Raw genomic sequence first — 12508 nt, forward strand, 5'->3', positions numbered from 1 at the left:
CAGAGTTAAGTATTTCAGCTTTAGCTTGGCTATCCTCAATTTCAATTCCTGTCCCATTCGCGAATGACTACACACTAACTTTGGAGCCACTAACAGCCTTTACATATAACCAGAATTTTGGGTTTTGTGACAGATCATTTGATAATGTTCTGCTACGGTAATCACTTAGGGCTTCACAAACTGCTCTCTTGACGACCAAATGTGTTTCATTCAGCATCTCTACAGCTCTATGATTTGTTTTCCGCCTATTCTACAGTAGTCTCTGTGCAACAACATATTGCCACTCAGAAGACAGTGTAATTAGATGAATGACGAACACTAACTTCACTTAATGAAGGTTTATTCAGCACATGCACATACAAGAGTGTGGAGTGAACTGCCTCCGGCCAGAACACATACAGCATATATATACAGCTACAGAACATTCCAGTACAATGATGTTGGACATTTGTGGATACTTCTAGAATGTACTCGAACCGAATACAGAAATTAAAATTGTACAGTCCAGGTGAGTTTTGAACTCACGACCCTCCATGCAACAGTTTATTATCATAACCATTACATCCTAGTGCTGCTCAGCTTCTTTTGCGACATTGCTCCCTCCTTAAGAGAACAGCGTCTCAGTGTTACAGCCTCCTAGTCTGGGAACGAGTCATGGTCCTGCATACTCCGACTCCCGATGACTGGTGCTCGCCCTTGCGGTGATCTTAGAACTTTTTTTGCCGCTACGCTCTTCATCACCATTCCACTTGTTGCCTGTCGCTGGAGCTTCAAATTTACCCTGGGTTGCAGAATCCTTGTAGGGCTTCATTCGAAGGACGAGGAGTAATGTTAAACCAACAGTTTATCTCTGTCACAAGATTAAATTGAAAAACTTTCCCTCGATCCGTAATTAACGACCTTATCCGTAATGTCTTCCACGATGAATTTGGCTACCTCAAATGCTTCAGCTGTTATCACAGCTTTTGTAATGGCATAGTGTGTCAGATAATCAGTGCAAACAATAATCCATCTATTGCCACTAGCAGATGTTGGAAATCGTCCGAGAAGGTCAATCCCAACACACTGGAAAGGCCTTTCGGCTGGTGGAATTGGTATCAGTCGGCCAGGTGATTTCTGAGGGACTGCCTTTCTCCTCTGTCACTCTCGACAGTGTGACACATAGTGACGGACACTCCTAAATAAACCTGGCCAGAAAAGTCTCTTGCGGATTCTATTGTATGTCTTAATAAATCCTAAATGTCCGGAATCGGGTGTGTCACGGAATTACTGTAGAACATCTAAGCGCATGTGTTTAGGAATCACTGATAGCCACCTCTTTCCAAACGGATAAAAGTTTTTCTTGCAAAGTAATCCATTAACTATCTTAAATTGTCCTTTCACCTCCTCTGACCTTATTAAGGCAAGCATAATTTGAGATATCTTGGCGTCCTTCTGCTCAGTAGAGAGATCCTGGGGAGTAGAGAGGCAGTCACTATCTTCATCAAAGTCTTGATGGTCTTGAACAGGGTTTCTTGAGAGACAGTCAGCATCTTAGTGTTTTCTTCCACTTTTGTACACTACGGTAATGTCATACTCCTGAAGATGTAGTGCCCACCTGGCGAGTCGTCCTGTTGGATCCTTAAGACCTGTCAGCCAACAAAGTGAATGATGGTCTGTAACAACTGTGAATGGCCTTCCATAGAGATACTGTCAAAATTTGGACATGGCCCAGATCACAGCAAGACATTCTCTTTCTGTAGTTGAGTAGTTTCTCTCAGCTTTTGTAAGTGTCCTAGAAGCATAGGTTATAACTTTCTCTTTCCCATCCGAAATTTGCACTAGAACAGCACCGATCCCATACTCACTGGCATCTGTGTGTAGTTCTGTAGGTGCTCTCTCATCACACAGGCCAAAGACAGGGTCAGTCATCACAGCTTTTCACAAGACATCGAAAGAATCTTGTTGAGCACCACCCCAGATAAATTTAGCATCAGGTTTTAACAACTCTTGGAGTGGCCTGGCTTTGATACAAAAGTCTTTGATAAAATGACAGTAATAAGAACATAATCCGAGGAAGCTTCTCACATCTCTAATACTTTTAGGAATAGGAAATTACGTTATAGATCTCTCCTTGTCTGGGTCTGGTCGCACACCTTCGTTTGACACAAGGTGTCCAAGTATTTTGATTTCTTTTGCTCCAAAGAGACACTTTCTTGGATTAAGTTTCAGTCCGCCTTGTTGGACACACTTAAGAACGGCCCTCAGTCTTTTTATGTGCTCCTCAAATGTCTCTGAGAACACTATAATGTCATCTCAATAACAAAGACACATTGTCCACTTCAGGTGACTTAGAAGATTATCCTTCATCCATTCAAAAGTTGCTGGTGCATTACACAAACCAACAGCATTACATTAAACTCATACAGACCTTCAGGGGTGATGAATACAGTTTTCTCACGATTAGCCTCATCTACTTTGATTTGTCAGTATCCCGAGTACATGTCAGTGGTTGAGAAAAACTTAGCCCCCTTCAGACAATCTAGTGTATCGTCAATTTGTGGAAAAGGGTAAACGTCCATTTTAGTTATCTTATTAAGCTTCCTGTAATCAACACAAAGGTGCCAACTGCTATCTTTCTTCCTGACAAGGGCCTCTGATGACGACCATGGGCTCTGCGAAGGCTGAATGATGACATTCTTCATCATTTCCTCTACCTCCTCGCGAATTATTTGACTTTTCTGTTGCTGACACATGTTATACTCTCTGGCTTATTGGTTGATGATCTCCAATGCTAATCCGGTGCTTCACTGTCGATTTGCGTAATTTGCTCTTCACCTGTGGATTGAAGCATTCAGAAAACTCTTGAAGTATGGCAAGTAGCTTCTCCTGTTGTTCCTTAGTGAGATCTGGTGATAGTTAAGCTAGAAGACCGTGTCTAGTAGTGGTAGCACTAATTTCGCCCACAGACTTGGCATGGGAGGTTCCTATGACACTCAGCTGTCCTTCAATTAACAGCTCAGCGTTTGCTACGCTCTGCATCTTGGAAGGATCTGCGGTTCTCGGCAACAGTTAACTATTCACAACTCACCAAATCCATTCTTAAACGAGACGGCAGAGGCTGGGATGACCAAGTTATTCATCAGTGGTATACTTCTCTTACATTCCACTACAAGATCCAAAGGTTGATGCATGGCATGACACGTGACAGGTACCTTTCTAGTGCTGACTGCAGGAATGATCACTTCATCCAGCACACATAGTCTCCACACACTAAAATGTGCATCTTCCTGTCCACAGTATCGCATCTCATCTGGCATACTCTTCGAGCAACCACAATCTATAATTGCCTGAGAAGCTTTCAAAAAGTCCGTTCCAAGAATGACATCATCTCTACACTCTTGTAAGACGATGAATTCTAAGGGCTGTGTATGGCCACTTATACCCACAAGACTGGTACATCTTCCTGTAGGTTTTACATATTTCCCATCAGCCACCTTCAGCAGAGATGTTTTGCTGTTGACAAATACAGTTTTCCGCAACTGGCGACGGTGCTTCTCCGAAATGACTGAATACGATGCTCCAGAGTCCGCAAGAGCTTGGGCTGTTCGGCCAACCATGGGGATATCGATGTAGTTCCCTATCACTTTTGTAGTGATCGACTGCAGAGGATTTTTCTCTTCGGCGGCCTCACCTCCAAGGAGGGTCGCACCCTTTAGTTTTCCAGGTTGTGGTGGCTAGGTGATAGGCTGGAGCTTCTAAACGGTGATGGAGACCTCGCTCGGCATGTTGGGGAGCATCCTCTCCAGCAGCTGGCCTGCAGCGATGGTGACCTATGTCGTCCTGCACCCACATCTTTTTGTTCATCTTCATCGTCCTGGAGTTGGCGTCGGCTAAGATCGGTTTGCTGTCGTCTGGTGAGGACGTCATCAAATAACCGCCGAATTTCTAGAAAACAGTGCACCCCATGTCCCGGTCGTCCACAGTGGAAACGCACTGGTTGGTTATCCTGGGTCCTCTAGACATCAGTCTTCCTTGGTGCCCAAACAGGTTCCTCACGGGGCATTGTAGGAACGTAACTTCGCCTGGGTCTCAACTTTTTCACCATTTTAAAGGGAGATGAAGGACGAGAGACTGGGTTCAATGTCTGTTTGATTTCCTCCCTTATGACCTCTTAAAGCGTCTCGGTTTTTTGGTCGCCGTGTAATCCAAGTGCCTTCTGAACTTCCTGTCTCACTATCTGACGAAGAACACTTGTGAAATCAGTTCTTCCTCCATCACAAACATCGATGCGATGTTTGGAAGTCATTCAAACTTCTTGCGTGTATTCTTCTTTGATGCATTGTCTTGATATACTGAAAACATTTTATGAAGTCATCTGCTGTCAAAACTTCCTTCAGGAGTAGGGCTTGATACATGTCCTCAGCAACACCCTTCATGAGATGTGAAACCTTGTCTTCCCCCTTCATTCTAGGATCCACTATTTTGCACAGCTCCAAGACATCTTGAATGTAGGATGCTGTGGTTTCCCCAGGACGCTGTGCCCTGCACTTTAATTTACCTTCAGCCTTGCACTTCTGTCGTTGTGTGGCGCCAAAATACTTGTGCAGTTCCGCCTGGAATACTTCCCAGCTTGTGAACTTCTCATTGTTCTCATACCATTGCTTGGCAGTGCCGTCCAAATAGAAAAATGCGTTAGCCAAACACACAGTGTCATCCCATTTCTTAAATTTAGCTATACGCTCATATATCTTCTTCAGCCACTTGTTTGGATCTTGGCCATCGTCACCAGAGAACCTGGAAGGATGTCTGATGTGGTGGCACACCGTTGCTGTCATCGTAACGTCCTCTTCTTCTTCTGTCTCCAGTAGATTGCAATCTGTTGAATATGGCTCGAACTCGGGTTTTTCACCATGAAAACGGCGGCTCAGTCATGGCCTGATGGGAACCACTGTGTCATTGATAATGTGTGCTATCACAAGTTCCAATACCCAGCGCTTCCACCAGAATAATATCACACAGAAGACGGTGTAATTAGATGAATGATGAACACTGACTTCACTGACTGAAGTTTTTACTGCACTTGCACATACAAGAGTGCGGAGCGAACTGTCTCCGGCCAGAACATGTACATTATATATACAGCTACAGAACATTCCAGAACAACGATGCTTGACATTTGTGGGTACTTCTAGAATGTACTCGAACCGAAATAGAAATTAAAACTGTACAGTCCAGGTGAGTTTTGAACTCACGACCCTCCATGCAACAGTTTAGTATCATAACCACTACACCACAGTGCTATTCAGCTTATTCTGCGACAATATGAAATAAAACCATTCAAGTACATTGCTAGTTGGAAATGTTGAAAGACTAAATGCAGTCACAAATAAAGTGGGGAAATTGAAAGAAAAGAGGGAACAACTGAAAATGTTCTCAGTTGCACTAATTATGATTGCAATACACACAATGACCACAAGAATTTTGAAAATCACAAATGGTATGCAAATGTGTTCTTATGTACATCAGAGAAATAAAATATCACACTGCAATTACAATTACCTTCTCCAGACCTCGATTCATAATTAGCTCAGCTGCTCGGTGATACTGCTTCAACAAATACATGCATTGGGCTAACCAGTATATGTCTTCTGGATCTTCACTGCTTAAGGAAACAACTTTGTCTGCCCAAAATAAAGCTGAAGAATATAACCTCTGTAAGCAATAGAAATATAAATCAATACAAAATTTCATGAAAATGTCACACATAACATATAAAACAAGAGGACAGTTTCAGTATCATCTTGGTTTTCTAATGCACCTGAAAGTTGAGTAAAAGTTCTGGAACCTCTTAATAAAATTAAATACATATGAATGTTCAAAATCATTCCAAGGAAGTGCTGATGACAGTGTAGTTGAGCACCCCACAAACCAAACCAAACATTCTAGGAAAAACAGACCAATCAATTCTCTGACTTCCTGAAGCACATCCAAACAGCTAAAGATCACAATGAATGGAACTACAGACTGCTTTTTGTTTTGTCTTATCCACAATGTTTGATTCACAATGATCTGTACTTATGGAATTATCGTGTTACCGTACTTGTGGCATTGCCTGAAACTGCTCTAAGTCATCTCTCTCTGGCTGACAAGAGAGGGTAGAAATTTATGATTCTCGGAGTATGAAAAAGTTAGTTACACAGTACCCCAACGACCATATTAGAAATTTTGTAATTATTTGGTTTTATAGTGATCTGCCAGTAGTGGAAGCAGTAGGCCCCTCTCCCCTATGTCCCCACATGACACTACCCTTTCTATAATCTGATTAAAGTAGCTTTCTGATCAGCCTTGCAGCAAGTTGAGTGGTAGTGGCCATCTGGCACTCAATCAGTTATTTCTCGTGTGCCACATGCTCACTATGTTACCTATTTTGCAGTTACATGCAACAGCTTGTGAAGCTTTTCTGGCTGCATGCCAGCAACACTGCCCTCTGCCATAGTATTGGGTCAATCACAAATAATTTCCATAGGAGTATATTAAGGTAATTGCAGCGAAACCATTTTGTTGCAACAAAAAAACAGCAAGAGACAATTATACTCCTGTAAATAAAAAGAATAGAGTTTGGATAAACTTCAGAAATGTAAGAACAATAGCCAGTAGCAATATAACATTTGAATTGTCAAGCTGAAGAACTGAGAAACATCTTGGACAAAATCTCTATGAGAATGGTTAAATTATTATTTAAGATTAGAAAAGCATTTGCTATCAAACAAAAAAATTGAGAAAATATTATCACATTTTAAGAAAGTCAATTCCTGATGTGCTGCAGAACTGAAACAGTATTTTGTGCTTCCAATTCATATGGGGACAGCCTGGTATATGGAATGCTGTTCTTGGAATACACAGGTTTAACAAAAGAAATGAAAGGAATAAAAAAACACAATGGTGCAGGAATGTACTTACAAAATTTAAAATCATGGTTGATGAAATGCATTTTCTTTGGACCCACACAGCCAAGAGCAAAATTATGGAATTAAAAAGAAATTCAGAGAGATATACACAGCAATGTTCTGCATCAAAAAAGCATGGCAAATCAACCTAAAATAATTCTGCAGTCCATCACCTGAAGAGATTATGATGAAAATCTTATTACTTAATATTTTCTAAAGCACTAATGTCATTAATTATTCATATACTCAGTGATTTACAGCTATGTTAAAGAGCAAGTTTGCTGCATTAATTACATTTTTATATGTTTCACTTGCTGCTTTTCCGTTTTCCCAGAAATTACACATCAGTTGACTGCTGCAAGTACATTGTGGCTTACTGATGTACGAGAGCGTACTGAAAAGTAATGTCTCTGAATTTTGTATTCTGTTCTCAATAATGGTTGAGGTATAACATGTCATGCATATTACTTGGGTGACTTTCCTGTTTACTGAGACAAGCTGCAACCCTCTTACGCTCCAAATTGTAGCATGATCACAGCAGTGTATAACATAACTATATTGGTGCATGAGAAGCAGTGAGTTGTAATCTAGTTTCTAACCACAGAAAACGTGCCAATTGAAATCTATAGAAAGAATGGAAGATGTGTTTGGCGATTACTGTATCGTCATCAGTAATGTGAGACATCTGCAACAATCCAGTGCCTTGGGTTCAGTGTCATTGATCATCCTACATACAGTCCCAAGTTGGTCCCATCCAAATTTCATTTGTTTCCAAAACTTGCATTACTTTTAAGCACTTCCTCGTACATTTAATTAGATATAATCAGACCTGATGTGATAAGAACAAGAGTTATTCACCATATTTATACAAATCCGAGACATGCATAAGTGTTATAATGTGTAATTATATCAGGAATTAATGGAACTGTTCTATATAATTACACAAAAATTAATTGAAATAATGAATCATACACAGAATGTGCTTCCGTGAATTTCTTGGTAATTGTTGAACTACAAATCTAAGAGTCTGAACTACAAGCCTCAGTTGGAGACAGGAAATTTCTGTAGTACATAATATATACTTAACCTTTCTAGTACCACTAGGGCCAATACGACCATATAAGCACATAGGACATATATACCTTCCTTGTTTTCAAAACTACTATTTTCAAAGTATATAACCTTCTCCCTCTGTGTCAATTGTATCCAATTATGTTTGTTCATTTTTATAATTACAACACATTAAAATTAATCATGGTTTTTGCACAGAGTACTACTGGGACCAATTTCGTTTGTTTCTTGAATGTGGCATTTACTAAATGCCTAGAACAGATAGTTTGGAAGCACAATCATGATGGAAATACATTGGATCTACTAATGGCAATGAACAGACCTGATCTGTTTGAAAATGTCCCAGTGAAACTGATATCAGTGATCCTGACATGGTTGTGACAACAATGATTACCAAAGAACAAAAGACAACTAGAACAAGCAAAAAGATATACACGTAAAGTAATCTGGTTTACTGAGCATAAATAAAAGAACAGCTAATCATGCACCGGGTAGATAATTATGTACCCACTATAGCAGTTCATAATGGGAAGAAACTTCCATGGTATACAGTCACTGTAAAGAAACTTCTAAAGAAACAGATACTACTGCATAGATACGTAAAATGAAGTGTAGGGCTATAGACAGAGAGATGCTGAATGAAACGTGTTTGGCTATCAAGAGAGAAATGAGTGATGCCTTCAATAACTGTCACAGCAGAATACTGTCAAGTGATCTGCCACAGTACCCCAAGAAATTCTGGTCATATGTAAAGGCTGCTAAAGGACCAACTTTAGTGTCCAGCCCCTAATGAATGAGGCAGGAACTGAAATTTAGGGTAGCAAGGCAAAAGTTGAAACGCTTAATTGTTTCCAAATGTTCCTTTACAAAGGAAAACTCTGGAGATTTGCCCCAATTCATCATACAACTGAAAAGAATAACAAAATACACATTAGTAACAGTGGAGCTGAGAAACAGTTGAAATCGTTAAACATGAACAAAGCTCTAGGCTCTGATAGAATCCATGTCAGATTCTATATTGAATTTGGGGTTGAGTTAGCCCCTCTTCTAACTATATTATATCATAGAGCCCTCGAACAAAAAACTGTGCCTAGTTCTTGGAAAAGGGCACAGGTCACAGTCGTCTGGAAGAGAGGCAGTAAAAGTGATCCACAAAGCTACCATCCAATATTCCTGACATCGATTTGTTGTAGAATCTTAGAACATGTTCTGAGCTCTAATACAATGAGGTATCTTGAACAGAATGACCTCCTGAATGGCAAACAGCATGGATTTCGAAAACACTGATAATTTGAAATCCAACTCACACTTTTCTCACATGACATACTGATAGCATTGCATCAAAGCAAGCAGACAGATGCCTTATTTCTTGATTTCCAAACAGCAGTTGACTCAGTACCGCACCTACGCTTATTGTCTAAAGTACGATATCAAGTAAAACTGCAATTGGATAGAGGACTTTTTGGTAGCAAGGACACAACATATTACCTTGAATGGAGGTTAATCGTCAGATGTAGAAGTAACTTCGGGTGTACCCCTGGGAAGTGAGTTGGGATTCTTGCCTTACATGTTGTATATTAATGACCTTGCAGTTATCTACAATGAAGTACTAGCTGAAAGAAGCTGCATAAATATTCAATCAGGTCTTGATAAGATTTCATCGTGATGCAGATTTTGGCAACTTACCTTAAATGTTCAGAAATGTAAAATTTTACACTTCACAAAATGAAAAAAAAAAAAAAAAAAAAAAAAAAATATGTAGTATCCTCTGACTACAATATCAATGATTCACTGTTGAAGTCCCCTCGTAACCCAGTACCACCGAGGACTGGAGCAACTAAATTACATCCTCCGTCAGGGTTTTGGCTACCTCTCATTATTGGCTGAAATGAGAAATGTCCTGCCCACTATTCTTCCTACTCCTCTCACAGTAGTATTCCGCCATCCACAAAACCTACATAATATACTCATCCATTCCTACACAACCCCTGCTCCCAGCTGGGTCATATACCTGTAATAGGCTTAGATGCAAGACCTGTTCCATACATCCTCTCACCGCCACCTAATCCAATCTGGTCAGAAACATCACCTATCCCATCAAAGGCAGGGCTACCTGAGAAACCAGTCATGTGATCTACAAAATTAGCTGCAACCACTGTGCTGCATTCTATATGGGCATAATGACCAGCAAGCTGTCTGTCCACATGAATGTCCACTGACAAACTGTGGCCAAGAAACAAGTGGACCACCCTGTTGCTGAGCACACTGCCCAACACAACATCTTTCATTTCAAAGGATGCTTCACAGCCTGTGCCATATGGGTCCTTCCCACCAACACCAGCTTTTCCGAACTGCTCGGGTGGGAACCTTCCCTGCAATATATCCTACATTCACGTAACCCTCCTGGCCTCAACCTTCATTAGTCATTGTCCTCACCTGTTCAGTCCCTTCCCTGTTCCCATTCCAGCACTACACAGCCCTCATTCCACCATCACACACAGTCTTTTTACTTCTCCTCTTTTCCGCCACCCCCCCTTCTCCCCACCTCTCCCCTCCCTGTGTCTAAGCTCCCAACTGCACATAGCTGCTCTACCCTCTCTCCATCTCGTCCCTGTGCATTCCCCAGCAGCACTTCACTGTCCACCACCCCTACTCCACTATCCCTCCCACTCCCAAGCCAAGCCTCCTCCTTACCCCCAGCCACTCGCCATCACCATGTACTGCTGCTGCTGCTCGCCGTGTGGCTTCAGCTGCCACAGACTGCTGTCATGTGCTTGTGAGTTGCATTTGCGTGTTTGGTCTATTTTTGATGAAGAACTTACTGGCCGAAAGTTTATTTGTGACAGTCTTTTTGTTGTGCCTATATGCGACTCAGCATCTCTGCTATATAGTGAGTAACAACTTTCCTTTTCATAATATTGTTAGAGTCCATCATGGATTTTCTATTTTTGATATCACAGACCATCAGTCAAACCCCATAACCCCACCAAATCGAAAGCCACAAACTGTCCTCCCAACACTGCCATATAAAATCATTGCAGGTTCAAAATGGCTCTGAGCACTATAAATCATTGCAGGTATAGGAACTGTCAATACAAACTACTTTCATCCCCGTCCCACACTTGCAGGGTTTAAATATTTTATCACAATACCACACTTCAACACAAAAGATATGGTGCCCAGCATGTCACACACATTCTATGTAAACTTCCAATGCTAAAGGTCACTGCCAGATCCACTGTGTTGCACAACCACCACAAGAAACCTAAAGCAAATCACCTGTTTCAAACTGCACTCTCATTCACGAACTAGACATCACACACAACATCATTACAACTCAGTTCAAATCAAATGGCTGGTACCAAATACTTCAGTCAACTCCACAGGTCTAACGCAACACACTTCTTAACAATATGTGAAACAAATTTTGAAACACATTCTCAAAATAACAAATAATTAGATATAATATCAGAAAGCCAACAGAGAAACTTGGATCATGCCTTCACTGTCCAAAGGGTAGTCACAAAAAAGCCAGAATAATGATCCAGAAGCACATTTTTCATTATAACAGGACTATTAACAGCTTAAGAAAAGCAGGAGAAAATCCAGGGATATGCACATCACACCTTAAGTCTGCAGATCAGACAACAATACCAATAGAATATAGTGACAGAAGACAAATAGGAGAGGATGCAGATGGTACAAAAGACACAGATGAGAAAATTTATGGAGGCAGTTCAGATGAAAAGGAAAACGGCACTACAAAGAATGGTGCAGAGAAAATTTAACAAAATGTAACCTTGTCCCCCAATCCATACATAAAAGGAAAATTATCAAGACCCTCAGAAGTGAGAGCGTCTATGGTGTCACTCATCTATTCAACATAATAGTTTTTCTTAGTTGCATAAATAATACAATATTAATTCAATGCATTTTGTAAGACATTAAAATATTCCCTTCTTAGATGTCTACATCTACAGGTGATTCCACAGGCATTTATAAATACTATGCAGCCTATCCCACTGACATTTTTTACAATGTTTAAAAGGCAATGTTCACCTAGTTGTCACCCACATTTGAAAGAATGGGGTACTCAGCGAATAGCAGTTTTCATTTCAAAAGGACTGCTTTACAGTCAGAAATTTATACAGTGTGCCCAAAGTTACTTGCAATTTTTAGTCAGGACTGTTGTAGGCACAATTGAATGGCCTCTACCTAGTACATAAGATGCCATGAAGTGAAGAGTATTAATCACACAAACAAAGTTGACACTCGGGGCTGTGGCTGATGGGAGCAACAGTAAAGGCATTTCCCTTTTACAGTCGGTCCCATCAGTCACCGCACCCAGTGTCACGTTTGTTTGTGCGATTAATAAGTCAGAAGTAACAACCAATGTCTACCTCTCACAGGGCAAGCAACTTCTACAGAAGCAGAAGTAACACAGTTAGGTATTGGTAATAACCACTTAATGTTTTGTGAAACTGAAACTAATCAGCAAAATGAAAACA

The 12508-nt window shown here is 40.7% G+C and overlaps 1 protein-coding gene across 2 annotated transcripts in view; it reads right to left on the minus strand.

Moving 5' to 3' along the window:
• LOC124612714 (cell division cycle protein 16 homolog) overlaps positions 1–12508 on the minus strand; it is a 207658-nt gene that overhangs the window by 193859 nt on the left and 1291 nt on the right. For both annotated transcript variants that reach the window (XM_047141067.1, XM_047141068.1), the window contains exon 2: positions 5542–5694. In XM_047141067.1, coding sequence (XP_046997023.1) covers positions 5542–5694 — 153 coding nt within the window. The remainder of the gene's footprint in view (positions 1–5541; positions 5695–12508) is intronic.

The sequence above is a fragment of the Schistocerca americana genome, chromosome 4 (assembly GCF_021461395.2).
Source record: "Schistocerca americana isolate TAMUIC-IGC-003095 chromosome 4, iqSchAmer2.1, whole genome shotgun sequence".
In the NCBI taxonomy this organism is placed as follows: domain Eukaryota; kingdom Metazoa; phylum Arthropoda; class Insecta; order Orthoptera; family Acrididae; genus Schistocerca; species Schistocerca americana.